This window comes from Perca fluviatilis, chromosome 22, assembly GCF_010015445.1.
Source record: "Perca fluviatilis chromosome 22, GENO_Pfluv_1.0, whole genome shotgun sequence".
Lineage (NCBI taxonomy): Eukaryota > Metazoa > Chordata > Actinopteri > Perciformes > Percidae > Perca > Perca fluviatilis.
The window spans coordinates 13,439,433-13,462,362 of record NC_053133.1 but is presented as its reverse complement, the minus strand read 5'-3'; the positions used below and the strand labels follow the sequence as shown (position 1 = coordinate 13,462,362).

At 41.6% G+C, this 22,930-nt stretch overlaps 1 protein-coding gene across 1 annotated transcript in view; it reads left to right on the top strand.

Annotated features, from left to right (window-relative positions):
• The window catches only part of LOC120552706 (myosin VIIA and Rab interacting protein), a 107,008-nt gene that overhangs the window by 83,270 nt on the left and 808 nt on the right, over window positions 1-22,930 (top strand). Inside the window, exons 4-17 of the mRNA XM_039790930.1 lie at window positions 2,455-2,541; window positions 4,073-4,170; window positions 4,486-4,566; window positions 5,246-5,407; window positions 7,890-8,058; window positions 8,607-9,133; window positions 9,363-9,512; window positions 9,757-10,530; window positions 10,863-10,928; window positions 14,179-14,185; window positions 16,517-16,701; window positions 16,807-16,968; window positions 17,998-18,093; window positions 19,670-19,730. Of these exons, the coding sequence (XP_039646864.1) occupies window positions 2,455-2,541; window positions 4,073-4,170; window positions 4,486-4,566; window positions 5,246-5,407; window positions 7,890-8,058; window positions 8,607-9,133; window positions 9,363-9,512; window positions 9,757-10,530; window positions 10,863-10,928; window positions 14,179-14,185; window positions 16,517-16,701; window positions 16,807-16,968; window positions 17,998-18,093; window positions 19,670-19,730 (2,625 nt within the window). The remainder of the gene's footprint in view (window positions 1-2,454; window positions 2,542-4,072; window positions 4,171-4,485; window positions 4,567-5,245; window positions 5,408-7,889; window positions 8,059-8,606; window positions 9,134-9,362; window positions 9,513-9,756; window positions 10,531-10,862; window positions 10,929-14,178; window positions 14,186-16,516; window positions 16,702-16,806; window positions 16,969-17,997; window positions 18,094-19,669; window positions 19,731-22,930) is intronic.

The following is a 22,930-nucleotide window of genomic DNA, read 5'->3' as shown; positions in this document are numbered from 1 at the left end:
ATGGTATAACATATCTGACAGCTGGCGGTGTTACTGCTATGCGTCAATGGAAAAAAGAAAATGCCAGCTTCTTTGATTTTGATGTATTTCTTTTTGTTTGCTTTATACTTTCATATGTTGGGCAAATTAAACTCCTTCTGAAATGATTCTATTACGTTTATGGTTACTTTATGTGAAATGTATGTATTTCAATGAGACGTACGCTTGTGGAAGATACCAAGAACGCATCCATTGGCAACATTGTGGCATAGAAGAGTGATTGCTGGGTGTTTGGCTGTATTCCTGGCGGTGTTAAAGTTAGCTATGGCAGAGATCGGTGAGTGGTTCTGGCTCCTTGAAGGCGGACCAAACCAGCAAGCATTTTAACAGCTCTGGGCATTCAGCCAGAAGCTGCAGCCTGTCCAACAGGAGCAGCAACAGGACAGTATTGACTAAATGAATGTTGGAGGCGAAGGAGACCAGCCAAGGACAGGAGTCATGGAGTTTGGTTGTGCTTGTGTTTTGCCAGCAGCAGGGGCCGAAGCTTTGGAATAAGGCCTGTGTTTGGGATAAGTTTGGTTTGGTTTTGGCTCTGGTTAGGGGATGGAAATGAGCTAAAGTGGGGACCAGAGGTGGAACCTGAGCCAGGGTGCTCTTGTGTTTTGTCTGGAGCCATGTTTAAGAGTGGGTATGGAAAAAAAAAATAAAAAATGTAACTTTCATGGTTTCAATGTATAAGGCTTTACTCCTTAATATAAAAAAAAAGATTCTTTCAGGTTTGATAGCTTTTTAAGGAATCCATCCATTTCAGTATAAGGGAGACTGAGATATTCAGGGTATATGAATGTAGAAATCTACTCTTTCTAGTAATTTTTCTACTTTGCCACTCACTAGCTAATCTAAACTCAATACTCCTGAAAAGTCCTACATATACACCAGCATTTACTGAAAATTCCTGCACTTAATACCATACAAATTCATATAACTACTGCAACAGTATTTTTTTCTGAGGTCAGAGTCAAAGAAGGAAGACATATTTCCCAAAATTGGGCTAAGAGGGCAATTCATACAAGTGACTGCTTATTGTAAATGGGACATTTTGTTTCTACATTTTGTAAGGTATTCTGATTTCAACTGCATTAGTTACAGCTCGACAATAAATCTTATATTTATCAACACAAAAAAAAAAAAAAAAAAAGAGTGGGTATGGATGGACTGTGGTGAGGGGATTAGATGGAAATGTAGCTGGAGTGTGGTCAGTTAGAGGACGTACTTCCCTCATTCCAGTAGCATTATATTCTACCTTGGTGGTCTCCAAATCCCTCTCCTGATGGCTCTGTCTGACAGGTTGTCTTTTTAATAACCTGCACGTCCATTTATGCTCTCTTCACTTTTACAGCTGGACTGATGAGAAGGCGCACAATAAATCCAAACCACAGGAGAGATGTCTAACAGGAGTTAATGGGCCACTAAGGGAATATGTGGTTTTGAAGGCGGGGATGTTGTAACCACTACACCTTCTTCCGGCTTTCACAGCTCTTTAAGTAGACCTGTCTTAGAATTATACTTCCAAATTGTCAATTTGGGGGGACATGAAATGTCCCTTTGCTGTAACTCTAGATTTTAGTAGTAGAAGTTTCCTTTGCAGCAGGGGTAGAGTTTTCAAAGTTTAGTAAAGTGAAACAAATAAGACAGTCAGAGACTAAACCAAGTTAGGTTTTTGTATTTTATTAAAAATATATATTTGCAAATATAGGAGCAACATGATTTCACAAAAGGCACAGCAGCCCAGTGTGGAGTCAGTTCCTCAAATGAGTGAACCGAACACTAGGCTTATTTGCATCTTCAGAGTGAGAGCACACACGCACTTGGCTTATTATGACGCTACAGTTTTTACATGCAATCTGATACACATGAAGACAATCGAAAAACACAAGATACATCTCGGTGCCATTTCGCCTCCTCCTAATTTTGCCATTACATTAGTCTGAAAAGGATACTTTCAAAATGTACCACTTACTCACAAGAGACTTGGCCTGAATGAGCTATAAAGAAAACAACATACTACATGGTGATGCTTATGTGCACTGAGAATATGCCTTTGATAAGTGTCATAAAGCATGTTTAATTTGAAAGGCAAGAGGAATTGTAATTTTCTTTCAACTGTCATTTTGTTTCATTTTGTGGTTGTTTTTTTTATGCACAATAGGGAAAGGCACAAAGTAGAAGAAACAAGACTACATAATTGACAAGATGACAAGATGGAGTTGGGAATACAGTTGACAAGAGTACAAAAAGGGGTTTAGTGGCATTGTGCGCAGTGTAACCTACTTTTAATGTGGCAACAGTGTAAAAGAATGTGCAGCTACATTATTATATGGTATGATATGACCGTGATATTTGCATTTGTGTGACAGGCGTCAGTTGGGAGGCTTTTATCTGGCGACTTCATTCGTCTTTCTCTCCCCCCTTTAGAAAGCAGTGTTCACGAGGGAAGCACCGGCAACGACAATGATGGCAGCATCTGTGGCAGCGACTCCGCCTTCTACAAACAGAGTGAAGGTGAGAGATGCGGTGATGAACATGCAGCGGTTTGTGGCAGTGCAGATGGGTAATTTCAGCCACAATTATAATTGACATTATCTTTTCCACTTTACATTCGTGGCCTACTGTGGTGGCCATATTGATTTTTTTCCACACCATTTGTCCCATTTTCTTAAAAGGTTGAGCTTTTATGTTTATTGCTCATTAATTGTTGCCTTTTCATATATAGACCGTTCTGCAAAGGGCATGTGTGTAGGGGGGAGGATCACATCAGTGTTACACAACACTAAAGTGTGTTGAAACACAGAGCGACAGTTCTTGTTGACCATTAAACTGCACACACATTAAAATTCACACACATACACACACATGAATCCACAGGATACACATAAAACCACTGACGTGCTGTCTCGAACAAATGCACACACACGCACAAATAAAATTATGGCCTTCTACACACCACAGGCAACACATTTAGACACACATTCTTGTGCCATTTACAGCACACACCCCTTCATACACAAATAAATATGCAAACAACCAAATAGCCCCAATCTCATGATAAAGCTAATTTAATTTGGTTGCCAGTAATTATCAATTGTTTATGCAATGATCAAGATCTGCCATTGAGATGATGGCAGTTCTTGAGCAAGCAACCAAAAACTGTGTGTATATGTTGTGTGTGTGTGTGTGTGTGTGTGTGTGTGTGTGTGTGTGTGTGTGTGTGTGTGTGTGTGTGTGTGTGTGTGTGTGTGTGTGTGTGTGTGTGTGTGTGTGTGTGTGTGTGTGTGTGTGTGTGAAATGAACAGATTTAACTCAAAATCTGTGGCAGTTTCACGGAATCGCAAAACATTCTGTGATGGGCCCACGAAAGAATTCTTTGAAATGATGCACCTTAAGTTAAGGAAAAGGTCAGGAAAAAGCTAGGAATAAAATGTGTTAGGAGCAGCTGCATTTGACCCATATAAGAGTACTCTATCTGTTTAGCATTGCACTTTGACGTTGATCCCAATGGACAAAAAAAGTATAAAAATTGATGCAGCTGAACCAGAGATATCGTCTTTTTTTATTCCACACGTTCTTCTTCCTTGTCAAAACCTGGCGCCTACATTACCTACAATGCAACTGGAGCGCCGACAGTGGGGTTAGAGATTTGGTGTGGTATGCTAGTAGCGGCTGCAGAGCTGGCTGCAGAGGTCTGGTAGGATCTCTTCTTTCTAACGCCACACCACCAGATTTCTTTCATTTGCAAACTTGTAGTCATCAGCCCCAACCGACGCAACTCCCTCTGGAGCCACAAAAGGCTTTATGCAATTTTATTAGAATACAGCATAGAAAATCTGCTTAGAAATATAGGAAATATTGAATAGGCTAGAACAACACAATGTAATTTGGCTAAATAAAACATCACATAGAATATCACATCACATAAAATATCATATTCCTTATTAATTTCACTTGTAATTGTAATTGTGTGATTGTCAGGACGTTGTTTTACACAGGTGTAACAGCACAGACGTGTATGTGTGGCTCATGTGTTTGATATCAGGACACAGTATGGCAGAGACGCTCACAGTCGCCCTGCGTGTTGCTGAGGAGGCTATAGAGGAGGCCATCGCTAAGGCAGAGGAATTCAGTGACAGCTTGGTGAGACATCCCTCTGTTGCTCTTCTTCCTTTCTTTCTCTTTCTGTCTCCCTCCTCTCTTCTCCGTTTGCCCCTCTTTTCTATTCCTGCTTTCTCTATCATGGCCTCTGACTTCTCTCCTCTTAATATCAGTATGATACAGTCATGGTTTTAGGCTAAGAAGTCTGCCCAGACCCCATCCCTGGTTATTCACAGGCACTTTGACGTGTGTGTGTGTGTGTGTGTGTGTGTGTGTGTGTGTGTGTGTGTGTGTGTGTGTGTGTGTGTGCGTGTGTGTGTGCGTGTGCGTGTGTGTGCGTGCGCGGGCGGCGTGCAGGAAAAGCAGAATGAGGCTCGGTATCTGCAGGACCACAAAGAGGAGCTCATAGAAGAACTCGCCACAACAATTGTACAAAAAGTAGGTTGAGCAAGTTTTTATTTTTACATGTTTATTTTCATTTTTTCTATGTGTAGTTAACACCATTCAACTGTAATTGCACACTAGAAAATGAAAAAAATGTAATACATCAAGCTAGGTCCCACCTTGGTCTTTACTTTGACAGTTTTCTTTGACAGACTAACAGATCAGTAGACCATTAAAATGTTGAATAAAAGTATCTCTTTTTTTAAAATTGGGATCACAGAACTGTTTGAGGAAAAGGGCAGAGAGTCTTTTGAACATGATATTTTAGTTTGAATTAAGATTTAAATGACAACCATCATTTAATCATGTCTTGTAATTTGCATACGCATAGTAAATGGAGACAAAGTTCACAGTTGTTTGATTGCTTTCCGGTTTTAATTAACATATGTTGGCCATTAAGTCTTTGAAGGTGAAATAAAAAAAATATATTTTTGTATCTCCACTTTGAGGATGCCGGTGGATAATAACACATAAAAAGTCAAATGGAAACTTGATCATCTGTTTTAAAGTTTCATTATAGAAAATTATTCATGCCTAGGGGTAAACGTGAAATGCTGTTATGGGATTGAATTTGCATTTTCCAATTTGCAACTATTATTATTTTAATGTATTTTTTAAATAAAGCTTTGTCTTCTTTCACTTTCTTCTTCTCCTTCCTCTCTTTGCTTCTCAGATCATCCAGAGGAGGAGGCGTTCAGAGATGCACACAGAGTATGACTTTGTCTGGCCTCAGCCTCAGTCCCTGATCCAGTCCAGTGAACTCCCCTCTCCGTCTCAGCCTCAAGCTTCTTCACAAGGACCGCAGGACCCCGTCAAGACCTCAAACTCCCTCTGGGTCAGTCTTTGCCTCCACTCAAACTGTTAACAACAACAACCATATATCCGGTGAAGTCCAAACAAAACTGTCCTGTAACAGGCGGGTGTGAACTGCAGAGTCTTGGCCAGAAGCATTTTACTTTCATATCGTGCACTGTGTGTTTAAAGAAGGGTGTTTTTTTTGTTTTTTTTACAGTATACAATTCCCTCTGTCTGTGTTTAGGTATGTGTTCCTCTGGGTCGACCAGCCGCTGTGCTTGTCAGGTTTAAAAAACACAGGAATGTTGTGTTTGGCAAAAAAATCACTAACTTTTTAGTAGCCCTGGTCTCTCACACACACACACACACACACGCACACGTGGTCTCATTAAGCATTGTATTCTGGTCTCTTTCTTTGCCAGATGTACTCTGTGGCTCTTGTAGCTGTTGTATAGAAAGCCAGTGGTGAGGGGTCTGACCCCTTGATGTATATTTTGATGCTGTTCTGGATTTCTCCGGGTGCTCCAATTTCCCCACCACTAACAACATGTTCCCCTCCCTCTCTACTGAGCTGATGTGTGGTGAGCTGATGTGTGGTGAGCGTCTGGCGTTGTAAGGTTGCCGTTTATCACCCAGGTGGGTGCTACACATTGGGTGCTAGACATTGGTGGTGGTAGGGAATAGTCTACACACACCCATCCCCCTCCCCAATGCGCTTTGAGTGTCTGTGATAAAGCGCTATATAAATGTAATTAATTATTATTAATATTATTATTATTATATGCAACCCTAAAAATGTATAAACAATAAAGCAATTAATTTAAAGGATTGATTGGACTTGACAGTCACTTCCTGCTCTTTGAGTTTCATCTACTGTAAGTTTCACCATTTTCCTCAAGATTAAGAGAAAAAAGAGCACCAAGCAAGAAAATAGACCCCCATGTGCATGGCTAATAGCACTTTTTTCCACAGTTTGAAGTGTTTTACTGTGGATTTTCTCCCTAAAAGACAGCTTTAGAGATACTGCAAATGTGATTTGAACCAAGTACGAGCCAATTCTAAGTACACACAATAGGGTAACAACACCCAGGTTACACGGGCGCAGACAGTTATATAGCACACACGGGAACACATACACACAAATCAGCAATGCACACACACCTGGCAGTGGTTTGCGCTGCTAGTCAGCCAGCAGCGGCTCGAGATTTGTCATCGTCCCTTGTGTGAGCGAAGCATCAAAGCTGCGCTCCCGTGGCCTCGCCGTTCTGTTTCACTCAGCGAAGATCAAAGTCCTGTGAAATACGAAGGGATCCTCCTCAGCAGCTCGGCCTGCCATGGGACGGGCTCTGTTTATCAGCTCTCTGCCGACACACTCACTAAGACACCATGCATGCAAATGCACTCTAAAATCTGTTCTGCCTTAACATTGATCCTTAGGGTAATCTTAATGGTGCATCCCACCCACTGTAAGTAACTGATATTTTATTTCTCTAATTCCTCTGTGACCTATTAGACAGTTCGGTCTATACTTACATTGCCATATGTACATACTGTACATGTACATACGGCAGTCCTTTCACTCTGATGTTAAATCCGGATCAAGACCAAATGTTCACCAATAAGATTATAGTGTGAGCTTATGCACCTGAATGAGGTTTAAATCCCCTCTTTTGTATATCGCAGCCACTAAATCTACATACCAGTTACACACAAATTTCAAGTGCATATCCACAAAAAAGATTTAACATTCCCGTTTAATCCAGCTCTAATTTAACCAAAAAATAATAATCTTAAACCTAAATTAGTCCCTTCCTAATGAGAGGAATGGCAAGATGTTTTTTTAGCAAACATTTTGAACATATTTCTTTCATTATAGAGATATTTTATGATCATATGTAAAGGTAGTTGGTCATACGTCACACACACACACACACACACACACACACACACACACACACACACACACACACACACACACACACACACACACACACACACACACACACACAGACTTGTAGAGCCTCTGCTGTCTGCCTTTTTATTTAGTTGTCTTCTAGCTCCACCTGCTGATGAGATTGATGACTGAACAGATTTCTGCCCAGACAGGAAGTAGACTAGCCAGCTGGACCAAGTGCTCTCCTTTATATTATGTTATTACTGTATGTGGATATTATATGTGACTGCTCCTGGCCACTGTGCTGCTGCCTCTGCCCAAGCAGTAATAAGTCTGGAGCTGCTTTGACTGAATGTCTGTCTGAAGCACCTGCTCAGACTCAAGTGAGCAATGGCCCGATATTAAAAAGAGTGTGACGTTCAACTTTTCCAGAGCTGTCAAACATCTTCCTTATTGACGTTTCTTTTTGAGAAAGACGATGTCTGACCTCTGACTTTCACTATGGAGTTTATGCCAGCATGTACTTGTGAGTCCACATTATATATTTAATTCACGGCAGCATTTTTGTTGCTCACAAATCACATCCGTGTGTCTCAAACCTGCGTGTGTTTTATGTGGGTGCTTGCAGCGGTCGCGGTCCGCGTTCTCCCTCACCAGTGACGACTCCCCGGAGAAGGGTCCAGACGAGGAGGAGGCCGGGGCGGGAGGCGGCTTGCAGGAGTACGCTTCTCTGAAGAGGGAGGGCAAGGCCACGTCTCTACCCAGCTGGAAGAGTGTCGACCGCCTGGACAACTCCAGTAAATAATCCCACTCACAGACTGTTTAATGTCAGTTGGCTAAGCTGTGTTCTCTTGAGTCCTCCTGATCTCAGATGCAGACTCAAAGGATACACAGTTGCATTGATTAAAGCATTTCCTGCTAATATCTTAATGATGTAGAGCATACTAGGGTAAAATATTGGAAGACATCACCACCATGTCCTTTTCAAATTTAAAACTTGAATCTAATTAAATACAAACCTGCTCACTGGTGAAACAAGGCTTTTGTGGGATTTAACTGTAAAGTAGTTTGACTTGTGCCCATATAAATCATCTTGAATTCAGTGGTTCCACTGGTTTCCAAAGTTTTTACTATGGTAAAAACTATTTAAAAAAATAAATAAAAAATAAGTCCATACAAACATCATTGTTTTGTCAAGACATGGCTAAATACAATTGCTTCTGCTGTTGCCACTGTGCTTAGTGACTTTTAAAGAAAGTGGGGTCACACAGCCTATCCAAAAAGTACAATTGGAAATAGTAGTGAGTTTTTCTAAACTTCCTGCGGTCTGTTCATGTTCTTCCAGGTGCATCCTCAGTGCTCCAGAGCCCAGACGGTAACTGGATTGCTCTGCACAGCTCACAGATGTCCCGGCCCAGCCTGCTAACCAAGAGGAAGAGCCTGGTGTTCAGCGTGTTGGAAAAGGAGTCCGGCGTCGTGTCGGCTTACGACGAGATGGGATCCGACTCTGAGGAGGACGACAAAGGCGGCTGGGGTGCAGCGTTGCGACAGTTCCGGCGCAAACTCTCCGACGAGACTTACTACACGGACTCGCAGCACGACCCGGAGTGGACGTACACCCAGCACCTTCCAATTACCTCGCCGTCCTCTGGCCAGTACACCAACACAGAGACTGTCAACTCGGACTCAGAGGCCTCATCAGTGCTGTCTGCATGTCCTCGCAAACCGCCTCACAACCTGCTGAAGAAGAAAGGACCGCCGGACACACACCTGCACCCTCATCACCAGCCGCTCTACCAACAACACCTTCACCAGAACCTATCTCCCTATCGTCTCCACTCAGAGGCACTGGATGTCAACTTTAACCCTAAGGTGATTTGTCTTTACATTACATTATAACTGTTGGTTATTCTGTACTACAAAGTCTCATGTAAATAATGTGTTTTATATTATTAGATGGGATTTAACTGAAAATGTGACTTAGTCTGTGTCTCATTATCTAGCAAGTTAAGCATGGAAAAACATTAAGAAAAAGAACCAATAGAACAATGTAAAAAAAACGTCAGAACTGTACTTGAGTGAATGTAATGTCTGTTCCCAGGTGATGGGAGACAGCAGCGAGGCGGAGGAGAGGCAGAGCGACCCGATCAGAAGATCACGGCGACGCAGGAAAAGCAAGAGAGAGTCGTCAACAGAGCAGAGCAAAGCTGGAGGCCAGAGCCACACACAGTCCTTCTACCCATTAGTACAAGTAAGATATCATCACACCTGCACTAACACTGCACTTAGTAGCTTGTGTTTTCTAATTGATTCTCGCCATCCCAGTGAAAAATGTAGTGTGACATATTGTTTCCCCATTGGGAGGCAGAAGCGTTTGAATATGCAGTTCAGGCTCCCTAGTCTTGTTTGTACTCTTTGTTAAATAATGAGTAGTTGAAATAGGTGTACTATGCTTTCTGAGTATATATTTATGTCCCTTTGTCTCCCCACTAAAGGAGAACAGTGGTTTTTTACTCAACGCCCTTCTGAAGAGGGGTCTAAGTGAGGAACAGTCAGTACCTGACACCACGCCAATGGCCACAACTGCACCAGACGCCTTCAAATTAGACGCCGTGACACCCGAGCCAGATGACTTGGACACAGTGGCCCCGAATTCAGCAGCCCTGAGCCCTCCACAGCCCCACGCTCTGGCTCCAGGGTCCCAGCAATCACCCAGCATCTCAGGGCCTGGAGATCCTCTGGAAGAGGAGCTAAGATCCAGACTCAGCCAGCTGGTCAGCCGTGCTAACAGCAAAGACAGCAGCTCATCTGAGGAGGAGTGCACAAAGCAGACAGATAAAGGAAGTGACAGACAGAGAGAGAAGATGAGGCCAAAAGACACTGAAAGAGAAAGGCAGAAGGGAAGTGACAGATTAAGAGACAGGACCGGCAGTAAAGAAAGAGAGAAAGTGTGTGAAACTGTGGAACAAGTGAATGGACAAGTGGTGAAAAGAAGTGAGAGACTAATAAAGAGTCCTTCAGTGAGAGAGGAAGGGAGAGGCAGGGAGAGGCGGTTAGAGATGGGAGTGGAATGTTTGGAAGAGAACGTAGGCGACCGGGAGAAAAAGAGGGGAGAGAACAGAGAGCCAAACAGACAAAGTAAGAGACAACATAAAAGAGATGTGGAGAAAGAAGCAGGACAAAAAGGAAGAGTAAGAAGGAGTGGATCCAGCACAAGTTCACCTGCTATTACACCTACTTCCCAGGAGAGGACGCTGTCAGACAGCCAGGTAAGGAGATTAGAGAAAGCACAGTAGATTGATTTGTGTCCATCGCTCGTCTTCTGCTTTTGGTGCTTTCTGTCTGTCTGCCTTTTGATACATTTATTTTTCTTTCTTTCTTTCTTTCTTTCTTTCTTTCTTTCTTTCTTTCTTTCTTTCTTTCTTTCTTTCTCGCTTTACCCTCAATAACTCTTAATCCTCCCACATTCCTCTCTTTATTTATGTGACAATCACTGCTGTCCTTCCGTGTCCCTCATCCTGTGTTTTCCCTCTTTTTCTGTGCTTCCCTTCTTTTTTGGCTGGTGTGTGTGTCTGTGTGTGTGTCTGTGTCTGTGTGTCAGGACTCGGAACAGAATGACTTGGAGCAACAGCAGAGGCTTCAGTTGCTCTCCTCTCTCTTACAGCAGGTGAGACATCGGCTAGAAAGCAAAAGGATTCAGAGATGACTTCTGCAGGATGCAACTCTAATTAAATCTCCATCTTAACATGCACACACACACACACAAACACACACACACACACAGATGAAGCTTTAGGCCTGTACATTGCAGCTAAATTGGCATGTAGCATCAAATTGGTGCAGCTGTCTAAACATAAGGTGGTAACATTTTAGTTGTTAGTCCCTCAAAAGAAAACGGCAAAGCATCAAGGTCTTTTGTCTTTGCAGTGGTTTTCAAGAATCATACTGGAATACATATATCACAGACAAGCTGCAAATATAATTTATTTCATTTATAAAAGCCTCAAAAGGTCAGAATGCAACACAGCCACAGGCCCAGTTGTGTTTATGAAGACAACTTTTATTTATTTATTTTGACTGCCTCTGTGCTGTTGCTGTAGAGCTCACTTTTTTCATCTACAGGTTTAACCATAGCTGAATCAGACAAAGGCAGGTTGAGTTAACGTGGGTACTGTAAAGTATAAACACAAATATCTCCTGAAATGCATCGAGCAGGAGCATCCAAAACAATTAACATGTAGTACACAGTGACAAGAGGCATCCATACAGTATATCGAACAAATGACAATGACATCCTTTTTTAAATAGAAAAAGTCACTTGTGAAGGAAAATGCACCAACTCCCAAAATCGACTTAAAATCTGTGCAAAATTCTGGAGCACTTTTATTAATAGACAGATTGCATCCTGTTACGAACTCTAAGCAGGTTTTGGGAATGTAGTGTGTTCATACTAGAAACGTGACAAAATCAACTATAAACTAGATACACAAAGATGTCAGTATGCACTAAATCTGTTTGGTTCAGCTTGCGTGTGCTGTTGATGTACGCTATTGTGCAGCAATGCTCTGCACACAGTAAAATGAATGAGCTTTTTCTTTCCATAATTACAGTTTAAATTGTCCTGTAAACGAGGTACATTAATACCTTGTATATTATCTACAAAATAAAAAGTGTATGTATGAAAACGTGCACACTGTATGCTGTATGTAACGAAATATTCCTGAACTTTTGACCTTTGCCACATTTCAGGCCTCAACAAAAATATAAAATGAATTTTTGTGAAAATCAACAACAATGGGACACAATCAGAAGTGGACGAAATGTATTGAATTCAAACCTTTAAACAAAAAAACTGAAATATTGGTGCAAAATTATTCAGCCCTTAAGTTAATACTTTTGCCTTTTGCTGCATTACAGCTGTAAGTCCAGGGTATTCTCTATCAGTTAAGCACACAGAGGCACATTTTGCCCATTCCTCCTTGCAAAACACCGAGCTCAGTGAGGTTGGATGGAGAGCGTTTGTGACAGCAGTTTTCAGTTCTTTCCACAGATTCTCGATGTTCAGGTCTGACTTTGGCTTGAACATTCTAACACCTGGATAGGTTTATTTGTGAACCATTCCATTGTAGATTTTGCTTTATTTTTGGATCATTTCTTGTGGGAAACAAATCTCCGTCCTCTCAGGTCTTTTAGACTCCATCAGGTTTTCTTCAGAATGGTCCTGTATTTGGCTCCATCCATCTTCCCATCAATTTTAACCATCTTCCCTGTCCCTGCTGAAGAAAAGCAGGCCCAAACCATGATGCTGCCACCACCATGTTTGACAGTGGGGATGGTGTGTTCAGGGTGATGAGCTGTGTTGCTTCACGCCAAACATAACGCTTTGCATTTTGCCAAGAAGTTCGATTTTGGTTTCATCTGACCACAGCACCTTCTTCCACATGTTTGGTGTGTCTCCCAGGTGGCTTTTGGCAAACTTTACGACACTTTTATGGATATCTTTAGAAATGGCTTTCTTCTTCCCTCTTCATAAACCAATTTGTGCACACTGATTTTCCTATGGACAGAGTCTCCCACCTCAGCTGTAACTCTGCAGCCCAGAGTACATGGGCCTCTTGGCTGCATCTCCTTCTCAGCTCACGTATGAGCTGAAGTTTAGAGGGACGGCGGGTCCGGATTTAGTGGCTGATACCCTTCCATTTCATATTATCGCTTGCACAGTGCTCCTTGAGTTTAAAGCTTGGGAAATTTTTGTATCCAACCGGCTTTAAACTTCCACAACAGTATCTCGGACCTCCTGGTGTTTCCTTGTTCTCATGATGCTCTCTGCGCTTTCACGGACCTCTGAACTATCACAGAGCAGTGATTATACGGAATATAGACACAGCTGATCTATAATCATAAAAAATTTGCTATTTTAAAAAAATAGTATCATATATGTGTCAAAATTACTTATAGTTTAGCTGAAATGTGGAAGGCAAACGTTCAAGGGGCAATACTTAGCGTAATTTATTATGGCATTGGGACACAGCTATGGTCAAGATATCCAAACAGTCTGAAGTTGCTTACATTTCATAAACTGAATGTAATATTTATGATCCCTTAGTTTAACAGCAGTGTTCCAGTATTGATATTTTCACATGGTAAATCCACTGCATGTCAAGTCAAAACCCACACAAAGACAGGTCGATAGACATAAAATGCACACACACACACACTTGGACAGGCACTTACATGCTCACATCCTGTAGTGTTATATCTGAGGCGTGTGGGTCGATGTTGGTCATTAGTCAGACTCATTATAAGAGCTCCTGTGAGTAATGTGTGTCTTTTAAAATGTGTATGACACGTACTGCAGCACAGATAGATAGTGTGATCTATCTGTGCTGGTTTTCGCAGCTCCTTTAGAAACCAACCAGGCCGGCTCAGTTTGATGTGAATAAGGGAAAACGTGACGATGACTGTGATATTTGTGGCTTTATTTTGTATTTACATCAAATCTACTTCACGTAGTTTCTAAATTGGCTCCTGATTACAGATATTTCCACAAATATAACTGACTGAGTTGAATTTATACATAAAAACTGTATTTTGTCACTATGTTCGACCTGTCAATCATTCGCAATTGATAACATGTTTACTCCGATGGCAGAATCATTTCATTTGAGACATTTCAATAGGTGACACAGCACTTTTTTAGAGAGAGAAAACTTTGAACAGAGACGAGCAAAATAGTGCCTGTAGGTGGGTGAGCTCTCTGCCAGGCTGGAGACCGAGACCAAAGACAACAAGTCTGTGGGGAAACAGGTAGAGGGTCTCACCACCGAGCTCCAGAAAGAAAGGAGCTTGGTGAGCTTGGCTTGAGCTCAGTGAGCAGTTGCAGCAACAAAAAGATCATCAGCAGCCACTTGAGGCAGAGAAAAAGTCTCACACTGAAAGGGTGAAAGAGGATCACGAGCTGATCCAGGATCTGAGGAGTGAGCAGTTTGCCATCCGTCAAGAGATGAGCGAACTGAAAAATAAGACTGGCGGAACCAACTTGAACCAACCTCAAGCCTAACACCAAGCTCAAAGCTGAGGTAGAGGTCAGGCAGGCCCTCCAACTAAGACCCGTACACCTCCCATGTCAGCGTGGGTTTCCTCCGAGTGCTTCTGTTCTTCCCACACTCCAAAGACACAAATTGGACACTAAATTGTCTCCAAATGGCTTAAAAAAAGACTAAATAAAAACAAAAATAGAAGTTCTGCCTGTGTAGCTGTATTTTGCAGTAGTTGTAAAGTTAAGTAGTGAAGTATTACACACAGCACTGAATGATCAATGTTTAAGGACAAAACGTCCAACTTGTGAAAGAACCACTGGGAAACAAAGCTGTTTGGTTGTAATAACAAAGAAAAGAAATACCAATACAGACGTGCACTTGTTGTATCTTTTCAATTTTCTCTTAACAGAAAGCGGATCAAGTTTTCTCGCTCTTTCACACATGGAGACACCACACACACACACAAAACAACACTCAGACACCTTTACAGATGCTGCCGTCATTTCTTGTTGGAAAGTCAATCAAACACCCACAAAAAGACACAAAACGACCACTCAGACACGAACGAGGCATACAAAAAAAAAATAAAAAGAGGCAGAATGACCAGAAAGAGAAAATTGAAGTCTTAAAACTTTTTTGCAATTGTGCCCACTTCTGTAAATCTGTGCCCCAGTCTGGCCTCCCCATTTAAAGGTTTCCTGCTGTTAACTATTGTAATTGTATTACTAAACCACAGCGCTTTGCTTATATTCTAGCAACTCATATTTTCCTTACTTACATTATATTTCTATCTTGATATAGAACCCAGCGTTATTTTTATATATGTTTAATCACATCAAAAACACAAATCACATCAAACCTCAATATCCGTGTGACGTGTTTGTGTGTCGGACTGTTTGATCTGCATGGTGATGGCCTGGTTCTGTGGAGAGGATGAGAACGTCAGACTCTTAACATCCATTTCTCCATCGACCAACCCAAATCAATATCTCAGACCGTATGTCTCTGCTTCTCAAGTATTTTTAAGATCACTGAATGGTGTTTTTTTCTTTTTTTTTCTTGTAGCTGCCTCTCCTGTCACTGCCTAAAACTCTTCCTTTCACAGTGTCTGTCTGGCTCAGAGAAGGATTAATACACCTCCGATCCTACTGATCAAAGCTTCGGCCAGTGATTCATTCATTATTGAATTACATGTGTCTCTCTTCACTGCCCTTTCCTTTTCTTGCTTAGTGTTTTCATCTATTGAAAAAGAAAATGAATTTGGAAACAAGCTTGGATTTGGATGGAACAAGCTGCTCTAGTTAACACTGACTGACAGTAAACACAATGACTGAACTTTTTTTTCCATTTGACTGTCTAAGGCATTTTGATATGGTCGTGGGAGATGTCCGCTAACTGATTTGTACATCCATTCCGAAATTAATGAGCTAGTGACATTTAACTACACTTTTTTGGTGTCTTTTTTTTTTTGAAACTCAGGTGCCAATTTTCAAATTGAAAGGTCAAAACAAATGATTTTTCATCAGCATTTAAATTGTTTGGGTACTTAAAATGGACATACAATCATGGATATAAGCTTAAATTTGAAACATGATGAGCTGATTGAATTCCTGATTCCTCAGCTGCACACCCAAACTCCATAATTGCTATCCTTCAGCCCACTTTTTGAAATGGTCTGCACACTAATAAGAGATATTCTATTCCTGCAAAATTTTAACTGATAGAAGCCCAAAAAAACGATCTTCACTTCTCCAGCTTTGTCTTAGAAACCTTCTTTTTTTCGTTTTCCTCCTCCTTCGTCCTCACTACTGCATTTCTCACCTCCAGTTCTTTGTTCTACACCTTCTGATGGCACACATATGTTTAACAAAACGACTGATTAGGTAACATAGAAACGAGTGACGAATATGTGTTTATATATCACCTGCGCAATGATCTTGTACAGAACCGTGCAGCTTGAGCAGAGGTGCTGATAAAGAACCTAATTGGGCCAAACTTTCTCTACATCAAGTCCTTTTGCTCCCAATAGCATATGTCTTAAAAAGAAATTCTCAGTTCATCACTGCACCCATTATTTATGGCTATTAGCCACCTAGATTACTGACGTGTGTGTGTGTGTGTGTGTGTGTGTGTGTGTGTGTGTGTGTGTGTGTGTGTGTGTTTTTTTTTTTTTTTTTTTTTTGTGTGTGTGTGTGTGTTTTTTTAAAAAGTGAAGCAGAACTTCTTCAGCTCTGCAGCATCACCACCGAGGTGCTGAAGGTTTTGAACGCTACAGAGGAGCTGATCAGTGAGGCAGGAGGTGAGAGCTACACCCCATCTGAGTCCATGAGTGCTTCTCCCATCTCCAACAGCTCGGAAACCCGCAGGCTGGACCAGAGGCTGACCAAGATGGAGGAGAATGTAAGCTAAAACGGCACCTTACTTTTACCACTCAGTGTATTTCCACCCAATAATAAAAGGTTGAGTTTCAATCTTATTGGGAACTAAACGTTGTTCTCTGTACAGGTGTACCTGGCTGCTGGTGCTGTGTATGGGCTGGAGGGGGCACTGGGGGACCTGGAGCAGTGTGCCCGCGGTATTGAGAGTGGCACCTCAGACACAGAGCTGGCCTTCCTGGAGGACCAGGTGGCCACCGCAGCCGCTCAGGTTCAGCAGTCTGAGCTACAGGTGAGCAGTGGTTCTCAAACTTTCTTTCAATAATGATAATGTACCCCCTTTGAAATATGTTTTCAGCCAACTGCCCGCTGAACAGTGCAAAACATTGTTGTTAGGAAAGTAAAGCCTATATATATATATATAAAGAGGTTTGTATGTTATTATACTATAATTTTAGGAATTATGCATAAATGAAATCTCACGTACAAACTGCAGTACTCCAAAGTACCCCTAGGGGTATGAGGGTTTTTCCTGGCTCAGAATGGGCCTTTGGTGGGGGGGGGACTATGCACAGCAGTAAGCATGAGCAGTCTGCGTATTTGACAGAAATCTATGCATTTGCCTGTTATTTCTGACAACAAAAATGGTGGTGATGGTGCAGTGGATATGACACATGCCTTTGGTGTGGAGATCTGGGTTCAATTCCCACTGTGATACATCAACCAATGTGTCCCTGACCAAGACACTTAACCCCTAGTTGCTCCAGAGGTGTGTGACCTCTGACATATATAGCAATTTAGCTAAATGACATGTAATGTAATAATAAAAAAATTATATTATGCTTGAGTAAATAAAACCCCAATTAACAAAACTGGTTAAACAAATAATATTGATATTTAAATAAATCACTGAGAGAGCCTGGTATAGCCTGAATCTAGAGATTAGCGCTCATATTCAAGTTTATATTCTGCTTGTTCAACGGTTGTTTGGTAAATTGCTCTTAAACACATTTAGTGAGGATTTGAATTGCTATTTTCATTCTCAATTCTTGTCATTTTGGTGCTGGGGATTTTCCTTTGGGGCTGGCTAAAACCTCTTTGGGGGGGTGCCTAAAATTCCTCTATGCAGTAAAAACCCTGGGTATTAGCATTTGAAAAACACTGTACTAAAGGACTACTTCTCTGCAGCTGTCTTATTCTTTAGTTTTGTTTGTGCCAAACAGCCCATAAATCCCAAACTTTTAACCCAACTCAATGATACCGTTGTTTTTTATGTTCTATTGGATTGTGCTTTTAAATGAAGTCTGTGTATCATTTTAAGATTTCAAACATTGAGGCCAGGATATCGGCACTGAAAACCGCTGGGTTGAATGTGACTGTCTGCAATCATTTCTCCAAGTTCAAGCCAAAGGCTAAGGTAACTCACTGCCCCTATACCTAACAATTCTCCCACACAGCCATATGTGCAATGTTTGTCTGGTTGTGTACCATTTTATCACAAAGTACCGGTATGTTAAAGGTCCAATATGTAATATTTGTACTGTAATAAATCCAAAAATGACACCAATGCCTCATCAGATATTAAGGAAACATGTTAAACTGAAATACTATCTTTTCTCTTTTCTCTTAATGCTAATTTCAGTATTTTTTCTTTTTGAAATTTACATTCCGTGACGGAATTTATGTTTATGTTTTGATCTGTGTGTTGTTATCAACGGCCCAGTTTGACAGCCAGGCCGGGTTGCCAGATATACCTGTAAAAACGTAAACCCAGCGCGCTACAGCTGTAACGTTAGTACAGCCATGAAAGCGAAAGCAAACAAACAAACAGGATCAATGGAGATAGATTCTACCCGACCTAAAAAAGAAAACAGCATGTTTTCTAACAGTGCGTGACCAGAGACATAACAACCCCCTGGTAAATAATGGAGATGTATTTGAAAGATGGAGACAGCTTAGAGCCCAAAAGGACGCAGAGTTGGCTTATTTTCTCCTGAACCGTAGTTAATTAGCTTCAGGCTAATTTATCACAGCTACTAGAGACGGGCATTTTTGTCATTTCAACATTTGTGTTCTCACATTGAATTATATAGCTAGAGTACCAGAGTTGGTTACCTGCAAAAACAATTGAGACACAGCCAGTAAAGTGATCCCGACTGGTCCTGGCTAACGCCGCCATGCTAACCCTGCTACCTGCTAACGTTACCGGAGAACCAGGCAAGCAGCCCACGGGCTGTTTGTTACAGCGTAGCTCCGCCAGCGGCGGGCGCACAACGGTGAGTTATTTTAAGCCTTGAGAGGGGGGCTGTAAATCGGAAAGAGGGGGCTGTTAATCGGAAAGAGTTTGCAGTGTGTTTAGCGATTTTGCATAATTCTAAGCCAATGAAGTGTGTTCCTACGGTAGTGGTATTTTTTAGCGTTTCGTATTGTAATTCTAAGCCGAGGAAGTGTGCCTGACTGGCGTGTGGAGAGGACAGTGAGGTTGTTGTGTTTTTAGCGGTTCATACTGTAATTTTAAGCCGAAAAAGTGTGTCTGTCAGTTGGTTACAGAGCTCCGCGTGAGCACGGGCTTTTATGAAAGTGTCTAGCAACGTTGTTGTGAATGCTGCGGTCTCAGCCTGGCAACCCCCGTGAACTTCGAGTCTGGGCAGGAGGAGGCGGGGGAAACGACTCTCCAGTATTTTGAATTGGTAGTGCAGTAACTATTTTAACCGCTAGCTGCCAGTATTACACACAATGTTACATATTGCACCTTTAAGTAACATTTGCCTGTTGTTGGTCCAAACGTCTAATGCTAAACGCTAATAACAGCTGTGATATCTATCATAGGTATACCTGTTCCACTGAGCTTTTCTGGATGTGTACACTACTCTATCTTACCTAAACCTGATACTTAAAGTGAGAAAATTAGAAGATATTAGCAGCTCTGAGCGAGGATGATTTGCTAATTTTGAATGTGTATGAAATGTATAATACAAATACTCTGTTTACAGCCTCAAACCCTGGACTCATCACGCCATCAAAGGAGGAAGCTTCCAGCCCCTCCACTGAGAGGTACCGAACTAGTTTTTATTTTTTGTGAACACAAAGAAAAAATTAGTATCCATAAATAAATAAAATAGTTTTAATTATATCATATTTATATATAACAGTTTATATGTAATTTATATAATATATATATAGTGCTTGAAATTTTAAGTATTTGCTCAAGTAGGATTAGCAAGCCCTCTATGTGTAGAATGATTAAGGTTATATTTGGAACTAAATTACTTTCTAGAGAGGGGGAGTGAGACAGAGACGAGTGGACCGTGATCGAGTGGACCTTTAGTTCACATCACACATTTTGCGCTTTGTCCTAAAAGAAGAGCTTGGCAGCTAAATGGATGTAAAAGTGAATACATCTGCTTAGTGAAAAGCTCCATTAGATGTAAAGCAGCCAAATGGAAACAAGCACGGTACAGGATAAGGCTGTTTTATCAACCAAAGAAGAAGACGACGCTTCCTTTTGATGTCAGTGAATGGCCTTTTTCTGTTGGGGCTGTCTTTATTTTAATTTCTGTCTCTTTTTTTTCTTCAGCAGCATCTACACAATAGCTCTGATTCAGGTTAGCTTTTCAGCACAGCTCCAAAGACAGACGGCAGGCAGGACAAGGGGCAAAATCAGTGACCAAGACTTGTAATCATATCATTGATTCCAGCTTAGCGTGTCCTTATTATCAGTCCATCGCATATGTGCTTTTAAATTTATAGCTTGGAAGACTGTCCTGACTTATAGAAGTCAGCTGTGTTCATCTTTATCACATGTAATTAATATATTTATTTTGTACATGCTACTTGCTTAATGGTGTTTTTTATATTGAATGACCAATACTCTGGACTTTCTGTTGTTGACGGAAACCTGGCTGAAACCAGGTGATGACAGCGCCTTCTCGGAGCCTCCCTCCCCCAGCTGTTCTTTCTCTCAACTCCCCACGAGCGTCAGGTCGAGGTGGTGGGCTGGCCACTCTCTTCAAAGAGGAGTACAGATGCAGATTATTACCTGCATCTTGTTTTTAATAGTTTCGGAGCTTCAGCTGTTTGTAGCTGATCTGGACTCTCCTGTGTTGTGTGCAGTGATTTACGCCCACCAAAACTCAACAAGGATTTTATGGCGAGCAGTTTTCTGAGTTTTTAGCTGATGTTGTTCCTAAATACAACAAGCTCCTGGTTTGTGGGGACTTCAATATCCATGTGTGTTGTCCCTCAAACCCACTTGCTCATGATTTTAAAACTCTTTAAACTAATTTGGCCTTAATCAATGTCTGGAAGAGCCGACACATCATCTTGGCCACACCCTGGATCTCATCATCTCATATGGGCTTTCTGTTTCACTCAGTGAAATAACAGAAACTGGTATTTCAGATCACTTCCCCATCAGGTTTGACATTAGTGTCCCACCACCTGCTAGTAGGCCTATATCCTCAGCTTCTAGGCACGCTGCATCACCTCCTCTTCAGCTGGAGAGTTTGCTTCTGCGTGGGCTCACAGTTTTATGCAAAGAATGGTCTTGGTATCTCCCTCTTCCCCAGATCATTCCTCTCTGTGTTTCACTCCACATGCACTGGAAATCTTAGACTCATTGCCCCTGCTCGGACTAAAACTATTAAACCTAAGGCGGACCCTTGGCTAAATGACACCACAAGGGCCATTAGGCAACACTGCAAAAAAGGTGAACGTAGGTGGGAAGAAGGACAATTTGCATGTATCTCTGGGTTCATTAAGGGACAGTCTAGCAGCATACCAGAAGGCTGTGAAGGTGGCGAAGATGCAGCATCTCTCATCCGTCATAGCTAACAGTTGCCAGTGAACCCAGAGTGTTATTTAATGTGATAAACTCTGTTGTGAATCCATGCACCTCTGCTCCCGCCAGATGTTTCAACAGTACATGTGAGAAATTTCTCTGTTATTTTACTGACAAAGAGGCAAAACGCCAGTGCTAATTTCAATGTCTCTAGACCTGCTGCTCCTGTGCACTCTGCTGTGTTTGGGGAATTTAAGCCAGTTTCTCTGACATTGCTAACCGAGGTAGTGCAACACATGAAACCGACCAACTGTCCTTTAGACATTGTTCCTGCCAGGATAGTGAAGGAGGTTTTAATAGCACCATTGGGTTAAGTCTTACTTACTTTTTTAATTCCAGTCTTACTTAAGGTTTTGTCCCAGCTGCCTTTAAACATGCTGCCGTCAGGCCCCTACTTAAGAAGCCTAATCTTGACCCTACAGTGTTGTCCAATTTCAGACCAGTCTTTCATCTGTCTTTTTCTGTCAAAGATTTTGGGAAAAAGTTGTTTTTATACAGTTACAAGCCTTTTTGCAACAGAACTTTGTTTTTGAAAAATTTCAATCTGGTTTCAGATCACTTCATAGCACTGAGTCTTGCACTCTTAAGGGGCACAATGATATTGCCTAATCTGTAGATTCCGGGAATCCTGCTGTTTTGGTGCTTTTGGACCTCACAGCGGCATTTGATACAGTGGATCATGCAGTCCTCCTCTCTCGCCTTGATCATTGTGTAGGCATCCGAGGCTCGGTACTTACATGGTTTAGATCCTATTTGGCAAATAGAAGCTTCTCTGTCATGATTGCAGACTTATCCTCGTCAACTGCTCCTCTCTCCTGTTGGGTACCCCAGGGTTCTATTCTTGGCCCCATCCTGTTTTCTTTATATATGTTGCCTTTAGGGGCTATTATAAGAAAACACAACCTGTCTTTTCATTGTTATGCAGATGATTTACAAATTTATTTGCGTATGAAACCGAATGACAGTGTTGCACTAGACTCCCTGCTTAGCTGTATTAATGATATTAAGTTGTGGCTTTCACAAAACCTTCTTCATTTGAATGAAGCTAAAACTGAGTGTATCATCTTCAGTACTTCAGATATGCCAGACGGTCCAGCTTTGAGTTTGGGAGCCCTGGCTTCATACCTTAAGCCAGCTGTCAAAAATTTGGGGGTTACTTTTGATTGCAACATGAAATTTGATAAGCAAATCAGCAATGTTGTTAGAATGAGTTTTTTCCAGCTTCGTCTCCTGGCTAAAGTTATGCCCTTCCTTAACAGGCATGATCTAGAAAAGGCGATTCATGCCTTTATTAGTTCAAGGTTGGATAACTGTAATGCTCTTTATGTTGGTCTGAATCAGACCACCATCTCCCGACTTCAACTTGTACAGAATGCTGCTGCTCGCTTTTTAACAAATACGTCTAGACGCGCAC